At 37.5% G+C, this 26,684-nt stretch overlaps 1 protein-coding gene across 1 annotated transcript in view; it reads right to left on the reverse strand.

Annotated features, from left to right (window-relative positions):
• Positions 1-23,872, reverse strand: part of LOC131079677 (uroporphyrinogen decarboxylase 1, chloroplastic) — a 99,550-nt gene extending 75,678 nt beyond the window's left edge. The window contains exons 1-4 of the mRNA XM_058017687.2: positions 23,856-23,872; positions 23,552-23,719; positions 23,308-23,426; positions 12,778-13,160 (exon numbers count right to left, since the gene is read on the reverse strand). Coding sequence (XP_057873670.1) covers positions 12,778-13,160; positions 23,308-23,426; positions 23,552-23,592 — 543 coding nt within the window. The 5' untranslated portion in view covers positions 23,593-23,719; positions 23,856-23,872. The remainder of the gene's footprint in view (positions 1-12,777; positions 13,161-23,307; positions 23,427-23,551; positions 23,720-23,855) is intronic.
• Between the last annotated feature and the right edge of the window lie 2,812 nt (positions 23,873-26,684).

Genomic DNA, 26,684 nt, shown 5'->3' on the forward strand with positions numbered 1-26,684 from the left:
GCTTCAAGAAGCTGAAAATTATGCTGCTCCAAAGGGGACCTTCAGAGAAAGTAAGAGACCTAACCTATTTTCCAGTTATACTGCCTTGATGAGTGAGATCATTGATGCAGAACCTTCCTGTGTTGGAGATGCGCTCAAGCATCAAGTTTGGAAAGATGCTATGTCAGAAGAGTATCAGTCAATTCTGAAAAATAATGTCTGGGATATTGTGCCTAGGCCTAAAGGCAAATCTGTGGTATCTTCTAAATGGCTCTTCAAAATCAAACATGCAGCAGATGGCAGCATTAAGAAGCACAAAGCAAGGTCTGTTGCTAGAGGTTTCTCACAGAAAGAAGGTATTGACTATGAAAAGACATTTGCTACTGTTGCTAGATACACTTCTGTCCGAGCAGTTTTGTCTATTGCAGCATCTAAAGGATGGAAAGTCCATCAAATGGATGTTAAGACTGCTTTTCTGAATGGTAAGATTGAAGAAGAAGTTTATTTGGAGCAACCTGAAGGTTTTGTGATTCATAAGGCTGAATCACATGTCTGTAGATTAAAGAAAGCTCTATATGGACTGAAACAGGCCCCCAGAGCATGGTATGAAAGAATTGATCACTATCTCTTGGGATTATGGTTTTCCAAGAATGAAGCAGATCCAAATCTCTACTACAAGGTAATCAATGGTGAATTATTAATTCTTATTCTTTATGTTGATGATCTACTAATCACAGGAGAGGATAATTGTATTGCTCAATGTAAGAAAGAATTAGCCTCTGAGTTTGATATGAAAGATTTAGGAATTCTTCACTACTTCCTTGGATTGGAAGTTTGGCAACAGGCAGATGGTATAATCCTTAATCAAGGAAAATACACCATTGATATACTCAAGAGATTTGGAATGATGGATTGTAGATCCATGACCACACTGTCATGTCCCCTCCTTGATTGATATATATGAAACAATTATTATTTATTAATTAATATAATATAATATAATATTTATCAACAAATAATTATTTGAAATTATTAAATATTTACTTTTTTAATTATATTTATTTATCAATAATAATATTCTTGAAGTATTTAAATTAATATTATATTACATAAATTATAAACAAATTATTAAATTATATACAGCATATTGAAAACCCAGAATGCAGCATATACATGTTGAAGACTCAGAATACATATACAACAAACTATACAGAAAATATACGTTTATGTTAATACATATACAACAAACCATTTATACATATACTGCAAACATATATCTATGAAAGAACAGCGAATGCTAGAAATGAGTGTCTAAGACATTAATTAATTCTTAAACAACCAATATCACAAAGAATTACAATTTACACTTGAAAAGGTACGATCTATTATGTACACTTAATAAAAACAATGACTAATGAAACAGAAGGGGTGCGATGGTCTTTGTTTTATTACAAAGATTTGCATTTATGATGTTTAATAATTGTTTTCTATAAAGTAATACAATTCACCAAAGTGTGGTGAACGGTTGCTGTGTGAATAGTGATGACTATTACATGAAAGGAGATGACTCTTAAAAATATAGATAAATATAGAGTCTAAATGAATGGTAGAGAGGGGGGGAATAATTTGGAAATGAGAAGTGCAGATCTGATTATGAGAGGTTGTGTCCCTTTCAAAGGGCATAAATAATGAAGAGTTGCACTCTTTCAAAGGGTGCTAATGGTGAAAGGGTGTGTCTCTTGCCAAAGGGTATACATGATGAAGAGGTGTGACCTCTCCCTCACATTGAGAGATATAAAGGAAAGGAATCAAAAGCATCTAGTAAGAGCACCATTGATCAGATCAGATCATAATTGTTATCAAATTACAGGCAGTAACATTTGTGTTCTTGGTGGTATGCATGGGGATGTGCTTAAAATGTATGCATAATATATGAAGCCTGATAAAGTTGTTATGTAGAATCTAGTAATAATATTGTTATAAACTGCAATATGTATGACACTCATACTTAATATCATATATATTCATAATACATTAGAAGTTGGAGTACTTATAGTCTAAATCATGTTATTAATATCAGTATTTAAGAAGATGGGGATGAGTTGTTCCAAAGAGGGGCAGTCTAAATCCAAGCAATAGGTTAAGTCCCAAGCTAGGGTGGGGATCAGCGACCCATAAGCCTTGAGGGTATAGACCCAAGATAGGTAAGGGCTTGGATTTGTAAACTTTGAGGGAACCTATTGTAGTTGGTCTCTAGGCGTTTTGGCAACCTACGTAAACCCTTATCCCTTAGAACTGAAGTAGTAGCAGGGTTTGATATCTATATTAATAATGATATTAATCATCTAATGAGGAAAATAGATAAGCACTTGTTAATAATTAATTGAAAAATATCAATCAATTTTAATATATTGAAATACATCAGGTAGGGGACATTACACACACCTATAGAGACAAATCTGCACAAACTAAAGGAAGCAGCTGCAGAATCAAAGTTTGCAGATCCTACCCTCTACAGACAGATTATTGGATCTCTGATGTATTTGGTAAACACAAGACCTGATATATGTTATGTTGTTAATGCACTAAGTCAGTTCATGTGCGAACCTACGGAAATACATCTTGTTGCTGCAAAACATATTCTGAGATATCTTCGAGGAACTATTGGTTTTGGTCTGAAGTATAAACATGTAGACCTTGACCTACATGGATTCACTGATTCTGATTGGGCTGGAAGCGTAGTTGATAGGAAAAGCACATCAGGATGTTGCTTCAGTTTAGGATCAGGAATGATCTCATGGATATGTAGAAAACAGTCTTCAGTTGCTCAGAGTTCTACAGAAGCTGAATACATTGCAACCTCCATGGGAGCAAGAGAAGCAGTATGGCTTCGGAAACTGCTTGTAGGACTGTTTGGTCAGCCCTTAAATCCTACTGTCATCTACTGTGACAATCTGAGTTGCATCAAGCTTTCAATGAATCCAGTATTTCATGACAGGTCTAAACACATTGAGATTTCTTATCACTATGTTCGAGATATGGTGGAAGGAATGTGATCTGACTGAATTATATTGGTACAGGTGATCAGATTGCAGACATTCTTACCAAGCCTCTCTCCAAGATCAAGATTGAACACTTTAGAGATAAACTTGGTATGGTTGAAAATGTTATTTAATTTTGAGATAGAGTCTCATTTATTCTGATATACTAATATATTTAAAGATGTTTAGTGTGCAAACTCTTTTATTTGTCATGTGTGTGACTCTATCACTGCACGGGCCTTCTGTGAACATTATTGAAGGGTGACGACTTTTCAATAATGAACACTTGTTTCAAATTGATATTGTAAGGTGACGATTTTACAATTATCAATTTAACTATCTTGATGGATATCATGTGACTTGATATCTGTGGACATGTCATGATAGTATATATATCTCTGAGACATTATGGTAGATATTTGTTGGTTGATATCATTAAATAAACCATAATTATGATAGAGATCTTCATGGTGAATATTATTAACATAATATTCGTCGACATGCCATGAAATCATTATCAGTATGGTAGGCATCATGTGACTTGATGCCAGTGCACATACCTTACTTGATAACTATGAGTTATGGTGAGTATCATGAGACTTGATATTCATTGTTGAACCATATCTCTGAATATCACTATGGTGTGATATCTCCTCTCTTCACAATCAATGGATGAATTGTGATGTTTTCTCTAACATGAAATGTGTCCTCCCTAGTTAAGAGTGAGTGTTAAATTTTGTAACGTCGGTCGTACTATTTCATGCTTCCAATATATATATATATATATATATATATATATATATATATATATATATTTGATTACATTTACTAATATGTTAACGTTAACTAATGATAAATAAAACCAAAGTTAACTTATCACGTTTGATCAACGGTTACACCGTTTATGGTATCGGGTGGTAAAGCGATTCTCAAACAAGTCGCACTCCTTCCGATCGGGTAAGTAAATGGTGACCAATTTATATACCGTGGTGAGAGGTACGTAGGGAAGAGATGTGTCTTCCCACGTGGGAAGACATATCTCTTCACTACGTAACCCCTCATCCACTTATATAGCATGCTCACATTGAGGAGGATGCTGTTGACGTGTATTTTATACACAATCATACACAGAATAAAATACCAATAGGTATCTTATCCTCTCTTGAGAAAATAGTCTCTAACTGCTGAAGATCTGCAAAAAGGATCAGTTAGATGGACTCCAAGGTTCTTTTAGTGGGGTCTCCACGTGTGGACAAGCTTTTTAATGGTATGATGTGATTTGCTGTTTCCTCCAAGGCGTCTTACGGATTCCAAAGGCTCGAAGATTCTACTAAACTAAAAAAAAAAAAAAGAGCTTTCAAAAAATAGCAAAAGGACAGGGTTTAAGGAAGTCTAATCTAGCCTAACCCTATGAACGACTTAGCATGAATGAGATTTGGCAAGACTCAACCAACTTCAATTTTGCCATAAGATAACAACTCAATTGAAATTAGTGCGATCTTCTAAGGTAATAATGATGTTCAATGCATCAAAGACCAAGGACACTACTACGAGGGTACATATCCTAGATACGAAAATGCTTGAAGGTTAGGGACTCAAAATGTTCTCCAGTCGACCACGCAAGGCGTTCCTACAATCAGCAAGAAGCTAGTGGTTTGGATTGCGAATCCCACCAAATATCAAATCTCACACTTAGTCTTTCAAATTAACAAACTACTTTGATTGAGCGTGATTCAAGTATATCCAACAACCATGAAGATAACTTAAGAAATTTGCAACAAAACACCATAACTTCAATATTTTATTGATTTCCAAGTCATCATATACAACAATTGCTTGAGTTTCTCTCTTCAAGACTCAATCTTGCTACAAAATAAGAATTGCTTCTAACTCTAATCTCTCTATTTCACTCTTATCTGACTATTCGACTATTAACTATTACCAAATGAAATGAAAAATGGGGGTATAAATAGCATCCCCAGTTACAATGAAAGGTCCAGATTGAAAGTAAATCAACGGACAAGATCATGACACCTAAACCCTAATTAGGGTTTGTTACAAATGACCTCCTTTTTACTGAACAATATTAAATACATAGCCAAATATTAAATTTGGCACAAAAATCTAGGAGGTATCAACCAATGAGAAATAAGATGTCATGTCATCTGTAACAACCTTTCATCTAGAATCTTATTCCCTTTCCAATTCTCTTTCTTAGCATATGCAATGAATTTTGTCACGATTCCTTCAATTTCTGTGATTGGAATCTCGGGAAGATTCTTGATACTCTCTTCTAAGTGGATGACCTGATCGAATGCATCTAGAAGAGCTACGTCCCAAGTAGGTCCAAGTTCCTTCGTTCTATCAATCAGGAGCATGGTGGCATACATCTGATCATACTGCTCATCTGTAACATCTGCGTCCTTGCGAAAGATGATCTTGATTCTATCCTCAAATTCCTGGATATCCACATCTGTCTCGACCTCGATCCTTCTGCCAAGAATGGTACGAAGTACCTCAAATACTCTGTCCTGGATCGGATTGATCACCTCCTCAACTTGACCACATCTAACACTGATGTCCTCGAAGAGGACACTCTTTATATGGAGTAAGGTTGACCACTGAAACAAACTGTGAGAATCACCTTCTAAGATCCTCTCCTACGCTAAAATTCTTCTGGATGTATGTCTTATTATTTTCAAGACAGGGATGACAACGTCCTTGGTATGGGCAAATGCAGCTACTGTTGCCATCAATCTGTGGATTATCTCAAGAACTTGGATAGCCTGATGAATGATCTTAGACATCCTTGTAACAAATTCTATGGCCACTGTATGAGATCTATCCATCCAACTACATGTACGCTGGACCAGGTTCCTGAATCTTTCTGCTTCATTGATCGATTGAAGGGGCAATGCCTGCACTGGTGATCTAACTGGATCCTGACGTCCCAAAGGTTCATTGATGTGACTGAAATATGTCCTCCATGCACCGACCTCTCTCTCCAGCTTTCTATTCTTTTCCACTTCTTCTCTAAACTTGTCCTTCAATGCCTCAAATGTGTCGGTGGCATCATCTAAAGTCTGCTCTGCTGTGGATGGTCCTAACTCAAAAGTTTGTACATCATAATCCTCTGCTAGGATCTCACCCTCATATTTATCTGCTGCCGGTGTAGCTATCTGCAGTTTTCTAGATCCAGTCTCATCTCGAATCATCTTGGACATCTTTGTAGCCTTCTTCTTCTCTGTTATCACATGTGAACGTCCAACAAGGCTCTCTAAATCAATTGCATTGTCCTCGTCCTCAATTACGATCACCTTGGTCAATCTTTCCTTCAACCAATCTAGGATATTCGATCTTGTCTCTTGAACTTGAATTTCTTTATGTACTATTTCTTCTTGTCTGGGAGGAGATGTTACTTCCTTATCCTCTTCTAACTCATAATCTTGGAGAGATCCATCTGACGAAACATGCTGTGCCTGTCCTTCCTCCTGCCTGTCATTCTGTACCATCGACTCCATGGACTCTTCTACTCGAATTGTTCTATTCTCTGGTCTAGAAGAAGTACCTGGTGCTTGATCTTTGTTGGCACCTTGCTTTTTCTTGGAAGACTCTTTCTTTTCCGATCTTTCCTTTCTCTTCGAACCTCTCGAATGGAGATTGCCCTCACTGGCACATCGAAGGTTACCTTCACCTGAATTCCTAGGATTAGGATTGCCTTCACTAACACTTGCTCCACCTTCGGCTGGTTTTTCTTCCAAAGTAAAAGACATAGCTATGCCTTGTTCTCTCAACTTCTGATGCTGAACGTCTACCCATCTGCGAGTACAAGACAAGACTGGTGCCATCAAATCATCTAAATCCACGACCTCGGGCTCATTCCAATTCAAACTTATTGTTTTGCTTTCTCTATCATATGAAGACTGGATGTGCCTGCCATTGTCCTGAGCTTGGTCGGCCACTCTGTAAATCCTGCATTTCCTGATGAAATCCAAAGGCAATCTAGAATGTATCTTTCGTTTCACTTCGAGATCATCTAGGAGGTTCATCATAAAATCTTCAATTTGATGCTCATGTCTAAATCTTCTACCGACCGTCTCCTCTAAATGTCCATGTGGATCAAAACTATTCCTCCAAGCAAAAGATGAAAGAGAATACAAGGCTAACTCCTTCTCTGCGTCATCCATGGCTAAGACATTAGGACATACCTCAACTGAATTACCCAAAATAACAGGTACCTGAACTCCATTCTGGTGTCTGTGTCTGAATGCCTTCACATATGCTGCCAACTGCCTTGTTACTTCAAGTAACACAATTCTGTCTGTCGGGTACCTCGGCAACATGTATGGAGGTAAAGGACATCCATGCACTCTAATGTAAGTGAACTTGGGAAACTGAATGAACCAAGCACCGTACCTCTTGATGAACTCCTGGGCATCCTGAGATAATCTGTTGTGAATCCCTCCTTGCAACGTCCTTGTGATGTTCATCGTGAAAGTATCATTGACTAACTTGTAGTTCTTCCCTGGTGGATGATGCAAGTAGGTATAGGATTCACAAGCTCTGACCTCGCCGGGTCCTCTTCCAATCACTCCTCTGTGGGGTAGTCCTGCGTACTCAACACTCCTGATTAAGGCATAGATGACGTATGAACTCATGTGGAAGGACTTGGTAGCCCTGAGTCTTCTCAACTGTATGTCTAAGCAATGGCTAATTATCCTAGCCCAATGTATCGTACCCTTTCCTTGAACAATCACCTGGATGAAGTAAAACATCCATTTCTCAAAATAGAAGGCATGAGGTGCTCCTGTAACTCTGTTGAGCATGGTAATCAAATCTCTGTATTCCTCTTGGAAATCAATCCGGTGTGGTGTGTTCGGTACCTTGCTTAGACGGGGACGACTCTTAAGTAGCCAGTTCTTGTTGATTATGCTTAGGCAAGCATCTGGATCATCATCGTACACTGATCTGGCTCCTTCAATGCTCTTGTATATCATGTCCCTGTGCTCTGGAAGATGGAAGGCTTCACTTATGGCTTCCTCTGAAAGGTACGCCAAAGTGTTTCCCTCATTGGACACAATTGTCCTGGACTGTGGATTGTAGTGACGGGCACACTCGATCATCAACTCGTGGCACTGAATAGCTGGAGGAAAACTGGCCGCCTTAATGATGCCACTCTCTATTATTCTCCAGGCGACAGGTGATGGCTTGCCAATGTAAGGGACCTCTCGGAACTTCTTCGTGCTAAAGTTCCCCAGGTTTGTATCTCCAATGTTGCTCCACTTAGACACGATCTTGCTCTCCACTTCTTCGGTCTTCTGATCTTCTTTCATGAGAGCTGAGCGGCTGGTGGATGCTCCCGCCTTTGGGGTCGCCATACCTACACAACATTTCATTATAAGAACTAGATTTTGCAATAAATAGCGTAAATAAGAGAGATAAATTTTTAGGAAACATCATGATAAGTCTCTAGAGTTATCATTTCCTAAAATAAACGATTGAGCTAAGAGATTCAAAATTCAAAACTTCAAAATTTGAAATACGACGATGAATGAATAAAGCAATAATAATAAAATCGCCATACCTCAATAGAGAGCTAACTCTAGAATGCAAAAACAAAATTCGCCTAGGCAAAATTGAGGTATAAAATAATCTTCAATATGATCTCCTCAAAACTGACTTTGCCACCTTTGGAGTGAACGTGATCTTCAAGTATCGCCTTAGACGTGGTCTTAAATGATCTTCAAATTTGTCCTTGACAAATCGCTCAAACAAATCCTCCAAGTCTTTAGCAAATTCGCCTTAATGTATCCTCAAGTTCGCATTTGGTGTGGTCTTCAAAATCGCACCACCCTTGATGTATAAAGCGCCACCCTTTGGATGAATGAAATTCGCACCACCTTTGGTCTTCAACGCAATTCGCACTCCAAACTTTGATAACTAAGCGCCACCCTTGGTTTGAATTCGCACCACCTTTGAACACACTTCGCACTATATTCGCCTCTCCTCAATTCGCATGAAGAAAGGTAAAAACGATTATGTGAAAATGAAAATTTCCACTCCTCTTATATAGCGCTCACACCTTTTCATCCCCTAGGCCGACTTGATAAATAAAACCATTTTTAAAAATGATTTTAAATGATTTGCAATAAAATAACAAGGCCGACTTGCTTAATTGAGCACTCCAAATCGATTTTATATTAATTAATTAATTAATTATTAATGCCTTGCGTTTTTTTAAATGTGAATTTCGATTTTTAAATAAAGGCAAAAAATAATTAATAAAAGATAACGCCATATTAAATGCTAAATAAAAATGGATTTTCAATTTTTTAATCGATTTAGCATTTAAGGAAATTTAAATTTGTTTATTTGGCGCCAAAATATGAAAAAGGAAGGGACGTACCTCATCGCTCTGGTCCCTTGGAGAGGGACAGGAGCGATCCACATTTTGGTCTCGATTTTTGCATTTCTGACGTCCAACTTCTTCATCTCCACGTTGAAAATCGATCATCTCGATGGGTTCTTCGCATTTGATCATCTTGCATGTGTGCTTAAGTGCCTTTTGAGTGTACATCGCCTTGGTCCTTGTCCAAAGGACAGGAGCGATCTTCTTGTTTCCACGTTCATCTTGCATCTTTTAACTTCGATCTTTTATTGTTGGCGAATAACATCCTTTGTTCGTGTCTTTTGCTCTTATTCCATTTGCTCGCATGAAGTGTTTGGGCGTATTAAAGGGATCATCGCCCTTGTCCCCTGGAGAGGGACAGGAGCGATCCATGTTTTCTCCTTGACCTTGGCAACTTTACACTTTGATCTCCTTTGCAATGTCTTCTAGACGCCGTCCTTCACCTTACCTAACTTCGCTTCGCTTTGATCTTGAAGGAACGTAAGTGTTTTGATAAGATCGCCCTGGTCCTTGTCCAAAGGACAGGAGCGATGGGGGCTTTTCACCTTGATTGGCAACGTTTGGACGTTGAAAACCCTTGCGAATTATCTTCATACGATGCCTTGGACCCTCTAAAACATTGCGAAGTCTTGTCCTTACGTAAATTTTGCATGAAATGGCCAATGCATCTAACATCGCCCTGGTCCCTTCCTGAGGGACAGGAGCGAACTAGGCCCTAGGATGCGAATTTCATCATTGTGACGACCTTTTAATGTTTGTGCTTGCTAAAGACGCCTTGAAATGTCCCTCGCCACCTTGTCTTGACTTGGATCGTCTTTGAACTTGCATAGGAAGTAACATCACCATTGTATCGCCCTGGTCCCTTGGAGAGGGACAGGAGCGATCCTCCTTTTGTAGTCTTTATCTCACTTTGTCAGGTTCCAAGTCTATATTCAACGGATTCGTCTTTCTTCACTCCATTCGTTCATGCCTTGACATTGTTTGTAACTTTGCAAGAAAATCAATTATATCAAAAATCGCTCTGGTCCCTTCCTGAGGGACAGGAGCGAACTAGGCATTTAGCACTGTTATGGACGTCCCAAAAATCTTCAATTTATATTCAACGCATTTATCTCATGTTTTTCCTTGTTTTTGAACGTAAACTTGCCTTGACCTTTGTCTGGATTTTGCATAATGAAGGAAATCGCTCTGGTCCCTTGGAGAGGGACGGGAGCTATAAGGTATTTCGCCCTGGTCCCTTGGAGAGGGACAGGAGCGATTTGGTCAATATAGGTCATTCTCCTTCGTTTTTGCATCTCAAATTATATTCATTCGGCAAAGCATCTTCCTTCGGACCCTTTCAAATTGTTAAGTCATCGAAATCTTGCAAGGACAAGGCGAAATTGAATTTGTAGCTCCGGTCCTTCACTGAGGGACAGGAGCGATTTTCCTCCTGGAGGCATTTCTGTGCTCATGAAAATCTTCAATTTATATTCAATGGAAAGATATCGCCGTTCTCCATCACTTCCAACTCGAAATTTGTCTGGACTCTGCAGGGATGATGAGATATTTGAAAATGAGCTCCCGTCCTTCACTGAGGGACAGGAGCGATTTTGCTCCTACAGGCCAAAATAACATGATTTTTCACATTTTAACACTTCACGAGACGAAAACAAATCAATTCCAATGCCCAGGATCAAAATCAAAAAAGTCAAAATTTGGTCAAAATATTCAATCGGACAAAAATTCACATTGACTGTCAACAATTAGACAAATTTAAGCTCTGCATTAACATTCCAATTGAAAATTAGACCATTTTGGCGAATTCATTGCATTCAAAATTTGCATCTTAGAAAAGGAAGCTCAAAAGCTCTCAAAAACGACTGGATTTTGGCCTGAAAAGACAACATTTAAAACCCTAAGGCTTGGCCCTAAATCCAGACGACTAACCGACTAACAAAACCCTAAAAACGAAAGTGAAAACGAGCGAAAGACGAGCAAAAAGAGGGGGTCCCCATTTGCGATGGGGCGATGTGTGAAATGGTCACAACAGATGCATACACTGAAATTAATAAGTGTGGTGCATCTTCAAAACACGCTATAGCAGATAAAATACAACTTTCAGATCATATCTCCATCTCTTCTATTTTGATCACAGAATTTTTGAAAGAACTTAACAAAAAACACATCAACGGAATGAAACCAAAATACGAGAGTTCATTTGTTAAGAAAAAGTGCAGAAAAAAACCTACCTCTTTTGCAATAATCTTCCTCTATGATTTGCAACAAATGGGCTCTTGCACATATGTAGGAATAGCAAACCAACCACTTTGGTACCTTTACCAATCAGTGTTCAGCTCTATTCATGCAATGGCAATCAAGAATGATTTCGTTCAGCAAGGATAAACAATAATTTTGTTTCACATTCACAATGAAAAAAATCACTTTGTTTTTGTCTTTAACGTGCCTTGAAATCCACGTTATAGGGTTAAGCGAGCATTTTTAGGCATACGAATCAAAGTCAAATGCCAGAATAGAATTTAAAAAGAAAAAATTAGAAAACCAAAGAGCAGCAAGAGCAGAAGGATACCGAATTCGAGATTGGAAGAACCATCATTTTGCAAAACCCTAGAAGGATCCCCCACTGAACCAAACCTGGATTCATATCAGGGGCAGATCAGACCCTAACCTACAGGTCCAGGGAACCAAACCAATAACACAGAAAAATTATAAAGCACTCAATAGTTGTTGCCACACAATAAAAACAAAATCACCCCAATTTCCACAGTGCTAAAACCCTTCATGAAAAGAGATTGTCTTTGGGTGATTGGAGTTAATACAAACGATAATCAACAGTTGGGTAGTAACCCAAATTTTGATTCACAGCAGTTTGTCAGAAAAATCTTAGATCCACTGTTTGGATCTCCACACATTCAATATAGCCTTTAATTATCTATAATAAGACTGTAAATATAATCATAGCAACTGAGATGAAAAAAAAGAGCTCCTTACCTCTCCAAGGGAAAGTACACTACTGTTAACTTCTTGGCAAGAGCTCATATATATGAAGGTTGTGTCTGTTTCATTGAATTATTCTAATTTAAACATGGGAGGCAGCTGCAACGACATAGTTGGATTTTCAATATGCCTATATCACTCAAAAAGATGAAATACTCCTTACATGTTTTTTATCAATTTTCCCTCATAAAATCTACATGCTTGATGTTGGATCTAGCAAGAGAAGACAATTTGACAGCCGATTATCAAACTCATAAGAATTATCATATGTTTTATTATTTATGTTAGATTTAGCCAAATTGACTAGCTATAAGCATTCAGATTAGTCCTTTGGTTTGGTAGGCAAATTACCTCATTACGCAAAATGCTGAGAGACTCCCCAACAAATTGGAGCTTTTCAAGATCAATAGGATGCAATGCTTTCAGCCCCTCCTCTGTCTGGATAGGAGTATGTATTACAGGACCCTTCATGTCTTCAATATCAAATTGTATGCCAAATGCTGGCAAAGGGGTAAGTATATCTGAAAAAATGATTACACCATCAGGATGGAATGCTCTCCAGGGCTGCAAAGAGATTTCCACAATCAGATCAGTTGTCTCTGACCTCTCACGGAAAGATGGATGTTTCTCTGCAACCTTTCTGTAAGCAGCCATATACCTTCCTGCCTGACGCATCATCCATGCTGGCGGCCTTTCCACAATCTCACCCCTTGCTGCTTTCACCAATAATGGATCTGAAAATTCATGCAAAGGGAAAACCATTGTCAGTTCAAATTTCTCAAGGAAACCAAAGATCAATCTCCCTTGATCAAGTGTAATAGCTAATTCATACAGAGGCTATGCAATGCATACTAGACAAATTACTAAAGGGGTTCATATGTTATAACCAGTGGTTGAAAAGTGCCAAAGGAAGGAATATGGAGAGCTCAAGATATTCAAAGCAACAGAAAACAATCTACCTCGGTCAGACACATCAAGTCTATTCAATAAGAGGCCAAAATGCATCCTAGCCAAATATACCAATGTATTTTTTATATTATAAGAACTGTTTGGTTAATTTCCAAGGGAGTGCAAGCCTTCAAGGCAACAAAAAACTCTATCTTTTCAGTTGCATTAACTATTTCAATAAAATGATATGCATTGCATACCATACAAATCAATGGGTGGGTGGGCTTGCATGTGACAAGCACTTGTTTGTAAGCATCACCAGCATAACTCAACCCACTTCAGCATCCCAATGTATGTACCAAACTTAGGACAACCAGAGGCTATGCAGTACATACCAGACATATAAGCAAATAAGCACCAGTTAGTAAATGCCATTTAGTAGCACTGTTTGATAAATGCCACTTATACAAATTTGTTGTATCTTGTTGGACTTGGTTGATTTTATCATTATGATGTTATGTGAAAATGTTAATGCTGTTTGCTATGATGGTATCGTTGTTTTGAATCTTGATATACCTGTTATTCAGATAATATGATGGTTAGATATCATAGATGTTGATATAGTTATCAATGTAACTGATTGTATATATGATTAAGATTTTAGCACAACTGGTACTGCCAATGCCACGCTGTGGTTGCACGTGAACAGGAGCATGGACAGGAATTTTGAGCTTGGATGAGTTGGCATCTGACTTAACTTTTTGTCTGGAGAGGTGTTGTGGCTTGCGATGCTAGAGATATATATGTATGTGTATTGAATTATGGACCTACTATCATTGTGCATTGGAAATTTGAGTCTTGCAGAGAGGGATGTCTCGCCTTAGGTTAATGTGCTAAGGATCCTATCTTGCGTGTGTCAAGTTGCTTAGTTGAAGCTTGTTTAGCTACTGAGTTAAAATTTAAAACATTTCTAAATGGAACTCGGTCCCTGATCCCCTCCCTTTGATCTTTCTACCTCCATGCACCAATGAGGTGAAAGATCCATGCAACATGACTTAAGGACATTCAATAAAGCCTTTCTGGCTCCTTGCAAGGGGGAAACTGGCTACCACTGGTGGCAGGTCAAAACTCAATGATTTTTCATTTTTGAAGTTGGAGAGAGCTATGTTGCCAACCATGGCAAAGCCCTAGCAAATTTTTGAGAGGTTTATTTAGTGTAACTGCCTTAAATATTGCCATGTGTGTGTGCGTGTGCATGTGTGTGTGTGTGCGTGTGCGTGTGTGTGTGTGCGTGTGTGCGTGTGTGTGCGTGTGCGTGCGTGTGTGTGCGTGTGCGTGCGTGTGTGCACGCGCGTTTTTGTGTGTGTGAGTGCATGTGCATGTGCGTGTGGGTGTGTGTGCGTGTGTGCGCGTGCACATGCGTGTGTGGGTGTGTGTGCGTGTGTGCTTGTGCATGCATGTGCATGCACAATAAGAAGGAAATGAATTTATAATAATAAAATTATTATATATTACATTAATATCTCTCAGCATATTTTAAGTAGATGTATTTAAGATATCTATACTATTGTCTACAGATGGTGGTTTGGAAAGAGAGTGAAAAACATGCATTCACTCCAAGTGTTTCTCTATTGGGTTAAGTATGGCATCCTTGAAATTTTTTTGGTGTTGGTTGATGACTATTGACAAAGAGAAAGCAATGAAAGAAAAGTTGCAAAGATTTTGAGTTGAAATCTGGTTGGTCTGGAATACTTGGAGGACCTCGGTGCTTGGTCTGAGATGGTTCCATGGTTTCTCCTTATTTGGTAAGTGGTATTCTGGATTCATTTGAGTAATTCTTTCTGTATGCATAATGAAAAGGTTTAACTTCAACCCTAAAGAGCTTTGAATGTAAATATAGGAGCTTGTTTGGTGGAGAATAGTCTTGTGGTTTCTTGCTTTCTGGGTTTGAATCTGTTGAGAAATGAAATGGAGTATCGTATTCTTTCTTGGAGTTTTCATGAAACCTTGATTATATTGCAGTGTTCCACAGGCGTTGGGGACGGGGGGACAAAGGGCCTAAGTTTGGGGACAGCAGGGGGACGGCGGCGGGGGGGTGGCGGGGGGGTGGTGCTGATATAGTTATACATATACTTATAGTACTTGAAAAACTAGTTTTGAAAAGATGTATAAGTTTATAACAGTATAAGAATTACATTTCAAATGAAACTATAGAAAATTACTAATTAGTAAAATTATAACATAGCAAAATTTGAAATACTAAATCTAAATATGAAGATTTCTTGAATGCTAATTGCTCCTTCTCACTCCTATCACACTTGCAGTTGCAATCACTCTTTTCACTCCTTCAATCAGACTTCTACAAGTTTTGCTCCTCTTCACCTTGCTGGAAAAAAAATCAGTCATTCAAAATGTGAGGGAAATCATCGAATATGATGGTTTTGTTGTGTTTTGGGGGAAGGGGTGGGGCCCACATCAAATTAGGGTTAACAAGATTGCTTGTTGGTGAGTCCCAATCTGTGCAAGCTGAGACTGAGGAAATTTTGAAAAAGTTTTTTAGGACTTGAAAAAGAGGAACCGGAGATGATAGAAACTTCTGAGGAAGAAGATATTCCTGAGGCACCGGTAATTGAAGGTGAACTACCGGATGTATTTGAAATTGATGAGATATTTACTCAAACAAAGAAAGAACCAGAAGGTGGCACCACATCCATTCCTACTGCCACATCAGAAGAACCAGTGGTACTGAAAGTCATTCCAACCGGTAAAGATGAAGAAGAGACAGATACACAAGTAAATGCACAAACAAATGATGTGCAAATCACTGAGCCACCGGAGAAAGATGAAGAAATGCAAAAAGACACACAGGAAAGTGTACAAATAGATGTTGAGCAAACTAAAGAGTCACTGGAGAAGGAAGAAGAGAAGCAAAAAGAAAAACAAGAGCAGAAAGTGACCCCCTGGTTATTTACTTCAAAAAAGATCATTGATGATGATGAAGATGATGATACTATGTCTATTCAAGGGCCAATAAATATGGATATGTTAAGTCCAACAGAACTGATGGAGATTGCATCTGCAATGCAATCCAAGGCCAAGAAGAAGATGATTAGAGCTCAGAGGAGAGAAGCTCAAACCATACAGACTGCAGTTGACATATTTTCCAGTCTGTTACATAAGACTGCAACTAATAGTCTCACAACTCCCATTGAAAAACTGGACCACTTGGGCACCACAGCAGGGGAGCAAATGAAAAGTCTTGGAGAGGCTGCTCTACATAATGTAGAGAAAGAATATGAAAAGAAAAGAATTGAGATGTTGATCAAGGCAATTGACAAAGATAGAGAAGGTCTTACTGTGAATATGGACCAAATCAAAGAAGCCTTGAAGAATGGAGGTATAATTCTTTCTACAATCTACAACTTTTCATTGTTCTTTGATGATCTTGATAAGAAGAGAAAGGAAGCTCAGCAGGAGCTAAAGAGTTTGAGTGAATCATTTGATCCATTAAATGATTCAGCAACAATTTTTGGTAGATCTGTCACAGTAATACAGCATAAGCTTAAGGCATATGAGACGGAACAGATTAAGAGGACTACATCATTGCAGGAGTTACAGACTCATCTAATCCCCAAATTAGAAATCTTGCAGAGAGGATACAAAGAGAGAGAGAGGCAATTTTGACTAAACCTGAAATGAGTGCACTCGATGCTATGGAAGAGCTTGCATACTAGGTCCGAACACACATTGAGATTACATCTACTCTTTTGGAGACATGGGAGAATGATTTGAAAGTCTTGAAGACTAATTTTGCTGATGTTTTTCTCAAAATATAATTGTAAACTTTTGAACTCTTGTACATTTGGTAATGCAAATTTTGGTGTGTTGTATTCATTTGTTTCAAATGTATTTGCTTACCTTTATCATTGCTGTCAAAGGGAGTAGTATAAGTCAGTCAAAATTCTGTTATAGCATGTAATTGCTAAGGTGGAGTTTTGTATTATGTATTTGAGTTGAATCATGAGTGTTGTAATGTGACACTTAGACAAATTTTTCCTAAGTGTTGCCATCAATGCCAAAGGGAGAGATTGTTGGCTTGATGATGATATAGTTGTAATAGGTCGTATGATGACTTTATTTGTGTTGTCATTGATGGCAACCATGTTTTGTTTAGTCATCTAAGTCATCTAGATCAACTAGTATAGCCTAACCGGTAGTGGAATTAGTTAGACAGCAAAACTACTAAGTTGTTGTCAACCGGTATACAGGTACGGGCGATTGGAGAAGAGTTAGACGTTGCAGTTTCACAGGAGTGTTGGAGACAGGAACATGCACCTATGTTCCAAACCGCATCAGCAGATTCAATGTATTGAGCGAGTTATGGTGGATTTGCCAGTCACAGTCAGGAAGAACAGAGAACAGGTATAGTAGAGTTACTTTGATCGGTAACCGGTAGACTTATGTTATGTTTTTTATTTATGTTTTGTTTTGCCAACATAAGAAAAGTGTAATGAGCGGGAAAATGTAAAAGGTGACTAGGTTCATTGAATCTAGGGAATTGTTCCAAGGTTCTTAGCCGACTTAACAGAGTTCTTTATAAGGAGATCTAAGTTGTATGATTTCATAGATCAAGAGTGAGAATTTGATCGTGCGGTTGAAGGAGAAGTTAGGGTTTGATGTTTAGTCGGTGATAGAAGCTGAGCAGAAGCGGATCTAATCAGGCACAGAGGTGCTAACTTCATATCAATTGAACTTGTTGTCTTCCTAACAGTTGCAGCAAGAAAATCCTCTAACAAGGTCACTACTAACAGCGTGCGGTAGGATCCTAACAGGTCCGAAGGTGAAATCCTCTAACCAGGTGACACATTAGCTTGTGTTTGTAAATCCCAGTAACGTGGGTAGCTCCTAACAGGGCTGGATCCTGACATGCCTTATTCTATAGCTCTTAACTGGGCTAAAACACTCTTAACCGGGTGTACCCCTAACAAGGTGTTGTATGACCGTAACCGGTCAGATCTCTATAGTGCAATTAGTAGATCCTTGTGGGTACTAATTCCCACCATGGTTCTTCCCATTTGGGTTTCCACATGAAAAATCATTGTGTTATGGTTTGCATGCTTTGTTGGATGTTTTCTTATGTGGTTATATTTCTTGCATGCTTATTGATTCTCAAGTTGGTGAAAGTTGTTATCGGATTTATTAAGTTTTTGCTTGCACTGGCAAGCACTGACTCACCCCTCCCCCCTCTCAATGCCTTATAAGTTTATCAGCATATATATAGTTTCTTTCTTCTTGTGGAAAGTGTTGGTTCTATTACATCAATAGTTAGATTATAGGCTTAATAAATTATAAAATAAATAAGTTAGTTTTTGGGAGTTCTAAGTAGTTTGGGTAGTTGGCATAGGAAAAACTAGGCTTTATAAGCCAGCTGATTGCAACGTAAATTCAATCTGGATGTATGCATTGAATATCAAAAATTCAATATCTTCTGTTTTTAATCTTGGTGTTCAAAATGGTACAATCCATATGCAATCTGATTACCATTTCACAGAAAGATCAGTTGGATTCTTAGTGTTTTGTGTAATGTCCCCAATTTTGGATTTTGGCCTAGAATTGTTTGTGTTAGATTCTTGAAGAAATAAGGGAAAATTATTTAATTTAATTTTATATAAGTTGTCTCATTATATTCATTTAAAAACATACGTGAGATGACTTTATATTTTATTAAATTAATAAAGTGACTTAAGTATAAAATAAAAATAATTAAAAGTCACTTAAGAAATAATAAAAGTGTACCAACCCGATAAGGAGGGGATCTTCTAGAAGGAATCTTATGATGGATATGAAAAGAATAAATAGAGGAGGGTAATTCATTATTGATCATCAGTTGTTTATTATCTTCTCTTGTATTGTGGTTGTGGAGCCAAGGGCTGTCCACAGATTTGGTCTTAGGGAATGAAACCTCCCTTTGACAGGCATAACTGAGGGGGTGAGAGATCCTCCGAAGGGTTGCTTTAAGAGTGGGGGACAATCAGTCCTTCATACTGAGCTAATTGAGTTTTATATCAGTTTCATGGTGTACGATTTTGTTGAAGATTTCAGCCATTGGGTGAATGACTAGTGATAGCTGTGTCTATACATTTGGAGAGGCTAGGCGAATCTTCTTGATGCACTTTGGAGGAGCTTTGTGTTATTTGCTGGTGATAAATCAGATCTGAAGACACCTTGTTTCAGACCCTCTTACATCACGTTTTTGCTCATAGGGCCTTGGGAATGCACCATTTCATTGGTGTAAGGACAGCGTTATTTTTGGTAGAGTGAGGCGACTCATTTGTAGACAATTTGGGGTTGATTCGTGGAGTATTCAAGGTTAAATCAGACTGAGACCAAAATCGTGGCAGGCATGCTTTCCCTTCAATTTTATTCATAAGTCTTCCAATTAGCAACGAATCTCAGCTATAAGGACAGCGCCCCACTTGTCAAGGAAGGGCGATTAATTTTGAGGGAGAGATAAGGATTTGCAGCCACCAAATCATTGTTATATCAGACCTCAGTTGCAGCAGCAGGGGCGATTCATGGAGGAGGCCGAACTGTCACATTGGAGGCACCATTGACTTTGATATTGCTTGCTTCTTCAAACGCCTTATCCCAGGTTCATTTGCAAATAGAATTCATTGTAAATTTCAGTTCGATGTGCATAAGTTTATGATTGCCATTTGTCCTCAGAAGTCTGAGAAATAGTAATTGATATCAGTCCATGTGTTTGACTGTATCTCAATCATTGTAATGTCATATTGGGCTTTCATATGAATAAGAGTGAAGAAGTATTGGCTGGATCTTATATAGTTGTTTCTGAGGATGTGTGACAATTGTTTGCCATAATGCCAGTTCATATTTGGGAGTCAAATTTGTTATGTTACATCTCTACATAGCTGTCTATGCATTTCATGGTTATCATACTTTCATTTACAAGACATATGTAGTTGTTCTTTTTGAGGAATTAGTGTTTGAAGTCCTTCATATTAAACTGAAACTACTGAGACATACATCAGCATAACACGCAAAATCAAAGTTGCATAACACGCAGATTGAAGAAGACAGGTTGTTAGCAAATCTTCCTTACCTATTCAGTTTAAACACTACAAGGGACATTACAGTTTGATTACATCATTTAACTCAGGGTGCCTAGCTCAGTATTGCCAAGACTGCATTGAGAAGGAATGAGAGTTGAACATAGTTTTTACCTTGTGAATGTCTCTGTAAGGGTTATATGTGAAGTTGTCATCCTTAGGAAGAATTTTACCTGTAACTCGATTGTGCTTGTTGACATAAGGGGTTAGAGTTGGTTTGGAAAACTATCATTCTTGTTTCTCTCTGCTTTGATCATTATTGGGGAACTAAACCTTGAAATCCACTTATAGTCAAGTTTTCTGGTTCACACTCTTGTTTGATCTTGTATCATGTATCTAGATTCTAAATTGGATATTGTGCATCGGACCATCTTGGTGATACAATATTAACAATACTATGCATTATGATACTTCTTTCATTGTGGTAATAATAGACCTGTTATTGTGTTAAGCAGGCTGTGGCAGAGATCTTGGAAAGGGAAATGTTCTCATATCTGTTCCTATTAACTATCGAAATTGCAATTGACCATGGCATCAAGTCTCAGTTTGTGACTGAGAGGTTAAGGAAGAGTCTTAGCCTCTTGTGGATATCTCTGGGTTTAACCCTCTTTCTTGTTGACTGTTACTTCTCTACATGTTAGTTGGTATATGATATAAGTGAGCTTGAACTATACTGTAATATCCAAAGATGTCCTATTAAGATAGAATTGTGTTAAAGGTTGCCTATTAAGTTTGCTTGTAACAATGATTGCATGTTTGGCAGTATGTAGGTATAGTCAATGCCTGCAGGCCAGGATCTTTAATAATTGAAATGTCATGTTGTTTAGATTTCATAATGTCCCCTTTTGACCGTGTCAACTAGTGTGGGATCCATGGGCCCATTTCTATACTTCTCAGTGGGAGGGAGTTGGTTGCTAGAGTATATTACTGTATACTGATGAGGTTTGGTTCTAGTCATCTCAGCCAGGTATTTTTATAAGTTTTGGACCAATTCCAATATTTTAGGGGCATTTCCTAAATTTTAGGAGGTCAGTTGGAGCTCTTACCCTCACCATTAGTCTCCTCATGGGGGTTTTACCCTAAGGGGACCCTTTTACTAATAACTTTGTTCATGTCCTTGGATATTTTTAAGTGTACATGTTCATTATAAGTGCCCTTGGAAAACTTGATCCTGCTTCTTATTGGCTTTTGGAGGACTACCAGGATGGGACCATGTCACACAGCCTATTGGTGTATTTAGGTGTGAGTCAGCTATGCATAATGCTTTATCTCAGGTCTTTTGAGCAAGTAGTTCTCAAGCTTATCCCAGTTAACAAGAAGAGGACTTAGTATGTCTTGCTTCTGGTTTTGACTGTGTAAGGAAAAAAAACTCACACAGTCAAACGAGAAGACACTAACATCATGGACTGTGGAAATTATATGTTTGCAAGAAGACTTACTTATGGTATATCTGTTAACAAGATCAACAATGCCAAGGGGATCTCATTTGGGAAAAGGATCCTTGGCATACAAATAAAGGTATGAATGCTATTAATTGATTAAATATTATAAACTTGTAAGTGCATGTTATGATTGAAGGTAATTGTTGTCGAGGACTGTATTCTATGATTAAATTGTTGTTGCTAGACAAGAATAATGCAACTGTTACTGGGTAGTACACCTAAAACATTTTTTTTTCCTTTTTTTAAATGGCCTTGGAAAAAATGGGTTATTAGTTATTACACTCACTCCATCATGCCAATGCCATGCAATACATACCAAACAAAAGACTCAATGGCTTTCACATTGTAAAGATTGGTTGATAAATGTCCTTTGACCTAAAGACAATCAATCTGCTCAACCAATGAATATGCAATGCACAATAAACAATTGAATCGATAGGCCTTCATGTTAGAAGCAGCCGCTACTAGATGTTATTCATCCCACTTCAGTATTCCGCCTTTGATACAATCAACATATTCAACAAGAGACGAGCAATGAAATGTTTATATACAAAGTTACACACAACTCAATGGGATTTCAGTTTGTAAGCACGGATCAGTAAGAACCACTTACATGATTCAACCAACTTCAGCAATCTCAATGCATACTGAACTGAAGAAAACTGACCTACTCAACCAGGAGCTATACAACGCATACTAGATAAATGACTCAGTGGGCGTATAAGCCACGGTAGATGCCACTTCCATGACCCAACACACGTCAGAATCCCAATGCTATATGCAAAAGATACTCGACAAACAAGAAGATGGCCTTTTCGCGTTATAAGCACTTTGCCACTTGGTAAATTTTACGTGTATGATCTCACTTACATAACCCCAACCCACTTGGCATCCCACTGCATATCAACCTTAAAACAATCAACCCATTCAACCAGAGGCCATTAAATGATGATAGAGACATTATTAGATGGATTTTTTTTAAGACATATATTCAATCAGAGTCTGTGCAATGTACTATCGGGAATATAACTCAATAGCCTTTGAGGCTGAAAGGCTCAAACTAGGAAATGTTAATTAAATGACTCAAGCCACTTCAGCATTCCTGTGCATGCTGACATTAAGGAAGTCGACATCAGCATTCCTATGCATGCTGACATTGGCATAGTCCACTTCAGGATTCCAATGGATACTGACATTAACACAATCAAATAATCTTTACTTACCCAAAACCGTAGAAAAGACATACCCTTAAACAAAGCTCGAGACTAATGCATTTCTGATGGGCATATCAAATAACAGAATAGAATTCAAGAGGGCTGTCCAAACCCATTCAGAATATCAATTACAGAAGTACAATACATTATTCATCCACCCCTACCATACTAGTTATAAAACTACACATTAAATACTTTAAAATTTACCTATACTCGAAGCAAGCACTTTCCAGCCCATTTGCTGTTTTCTTCTTGTTCGGGGACTTCTTCTGTGAAAACCTACATGTTGTACTGTTTCTCCGAAAAAGAATGTCCTGGACTCCACGCTGATAAAACATAAATAAATAAATCTGTAAGTTTGCATGCAAATTCCTTCTTGAATAACTAAGCACTGTGTTTACTTAGTGTGAGACCATAGGTGTCTTTATTGTCTTAGGCGTCTGAAATTCACCTGGATAATGTCAAAGGCTGCATGTTAATCCCCTGCAGCATATCTCACCCGCCCTTAAAATCTTTTCTGCTTACACATGAACTGTTGCAATAGAAACCCCACTTTTAACAGAGAAATGATGAATTCTGTTTTTCCTTATCCATGGATGGAATAGATGTTTTCCCTTGTCTGTTATAAGATAAAAGAATTATTTGATTTTTAGCCTAAGAAATTTGATTTATAGATTTGATTGGTACTACCAAAACCCAGAGACAAAAAATTAATCCCTCATCTGTTACTTTTGTTCAACCGATAAAAGCCTTACCGTGCACAATTTTAAAACTCCAAGCGTTTAGATTATGTAATCAAATTTTGGGAATATTTTAATTTTCCGTGCATTGTATGAATAATTTTATAAGGTCAAAATTCTACTATAATGTAAACGAGGATGGACCAATTATTAAGGTTATGGTCATTGTCTCAAAGAAAAGTGTAGATACTTTACATTTTGTTTGATTTGAACATGTATCTCTTATATGGGTACATAGCATTTTTATTAATAAAGAGATCAATAGGTGTGCAAAAGAGGTCTTAATAGCTGTGCAGCTATGTGGCATCATCTGATTGGTTACTTTTTACAATATTAATACATTTCTTAACAACTATTGGTAGATTTCCTAACAACTACAACCCTCACAACAATTGGTACATGCTCAACTAGTGGTGCTCTTCCCCCTATTGTGTTTTAATCAATTAGTTTGCACCAATCAAAAGTGATTATTATTTTTGTTTTAAAAAAAAAATTGGTTTTTGTAAAGTTGTGATTTATATTTTTAAATTTAAGATATTATAAAAATTATTTATATACACTATAATTGGTTTAAAAAATTTGGTCTTATAGGAACAAATTTTTAGGAATGATAGGTTTTTTAGGTTTTTTTTTGGATTTTTTTATATTTTAAAAATTGAAATGACTATTCGAGTCAAAACATCTCTTAATATTATTTCTTTTATTAGAATATTCTATCTTTCTAAGTTATGTTATGGTGATGGTTATATTAAAGAAGGTTTGAAAAGTTTTTGTTGAATATTATTGTAGAACAAACTACATGTATCCAATATAAGATTATTAAGATTAGTGGTAGGTCTAAAAAAAAGAAGGTAGTGGAGATGATTTTTGCCAAAAATTTGGAGGTTTAACTACGCTTAATAGGTAGACTTTGTTTATTTTTTGTTTATTTTTCATTACCACGAGACAGTTTGCTTTACACTTTTACACCAAGTTTACTTGTGTCAGTTTCAATTTTTACATACCAAGGTTATATTTGCTTACCATTGTGATATAATTGATTTACTTAATATTTAAATAAAGGTACTTTTGAATTATTCATACTAATAAAACTCAAATTAATTTCAACACTTGCAAGTTTTTAACATTTAAAATATATTAAGATATGTAACGTAAACTATTTTAAAATACATTTATAACAAAATCTTTTTGTCTCAAGTTACACTAATTAATAATAATAAATAATAAATAATAGGTAAGATATCTCTCAAAATAAACAAGTGTCACGTAGTAGCGAGTACTTACCATCATAGTATTGTAATATAAATATTTGTTCAAATTTTTAATTATTATAATTTTGAATTGTAATAAAAATATGTGTTCTAATTTTTTTATTATTATAATTTTGAATCATTATTATTTTAAAATTATATTATTATAATCATATTTATGTAATATTAACTATAACTCTTACTTTAATAAATAAAAAAATGGAGGAGGAGGATGCGAGTCTGCAAAAACAGTTGGAAGAAGATGGTGAACCAGTAAAATTCAGGAGGGTGGACGGACGCAAGGCTGCAGCGAAAGGTGAGATAGTTGTAGATCTAACGGAAGAAATGGAGGAGGATCACCAGTTTTGGGCCGACCACGCTGTTATTGCAAGGATCATTGGTATTAACTGGTCCAGAAAGGAAATTAAGTCTTGGGTCGAGGAGAAATGGGGAGACCGAGTAGTTATTAAATTCTTGCCCAAAAGTTTTTTTGTGGTACTGTTTGAAAAAGGGTCAGAGAGAGACCGCATCCTTAGTCAAGAAAATTGGTTTGCAAATTTGCATGCGATGTATATTCAACCATGGATTCCGAACTTTGATCCCCTTCCCTTGGCAGTTTATTCAGGGCCATTATGGATACGGCTATACAATCTTCCGATTGAGTATTGGGGCGAGGTTTTTCTTGAAAAGATTGGCAGAATGCTAGGGACAGTTATAGAAGTAGATTTCAATGATGAAGAATATTTATGCAAATTTGCAAGACTGAGGATAGCAGCGGTGAGACGTGTTCCGAAATCCATTTTACTGAGAGTGGCAACCGGAGTATGGCGCCAACAAGTGGAAATTGAAAAAGAGATCCGTTGTTGCGCAAGATGTGGGAGCAAATTTCATGATCAAATAAACTGCAAGATGTTCGTTAGGAAAGCAAGAAAATCATTCGGTCGTCCCTCACAAAAATGGAGGCCCAAATCGATTCAGTCGAAAATGGTTACAGGCACAACCGTAAATTTCCAAGAAGCAAATTTTCAGAGTCAGCAATTAGATAAGGAATCTGTGCAGAATTCAGGGGGTAACTGTGTGGAAATAGAACAAAAAGCAGTAGCTATCAAGGAGATTGGTAGCGGAGAGGATCCAATTAGACAGGATTCTTTAAAGGAAGGGAATTTGTCTCCCCTGGGTGATAACCATTTGAGCAGAGGCTTCTCTGATACAGAGATAGAACTCAATAAGGAATTTGAAGAAGAGATGTTCCTTGAAGACGGACTCGATAATGTGGATCCAAGATGCATCAACCAGTCGGCCAATGCTTTTCTCAAGAAAGCAAAAGGTGGTCGGGGTAGAAGGAGTAACCATCAAAAAAGGGAAGACAGAGCCAATGAGAAGGGATTAGTTAGTGTGCTTGACTTTATGCAAAAAGCCAGGGGAGAAGGTGGCTCCTTGAGCAAGAAATGAAGATTACTACATGGAACGTCAGGGGTGTCTCAGCCCCTGACAAAAGACGCTTGGTAAAACGAGCGCTTTGTAGAAGTAACAGCGAAATCTTCATTCTTCAAGAAACTAAACTCAGTTTAGTGCAGGCGGCCAGTTTTATGAA

This window comes from Cryptomeria japonica, chromosome 9, assembly GCF_030272615.1.
Source record: "Cryptomeria japonica chromosome 9, Sugi_1.0, whole genome shotgun sequence".
NCBI lineage: Eukaryota > Viridiplantae > Streptophyta > Pinopsida > Cupressales > Cupressaceae > Cryptomeria > Cryptomeria japonica.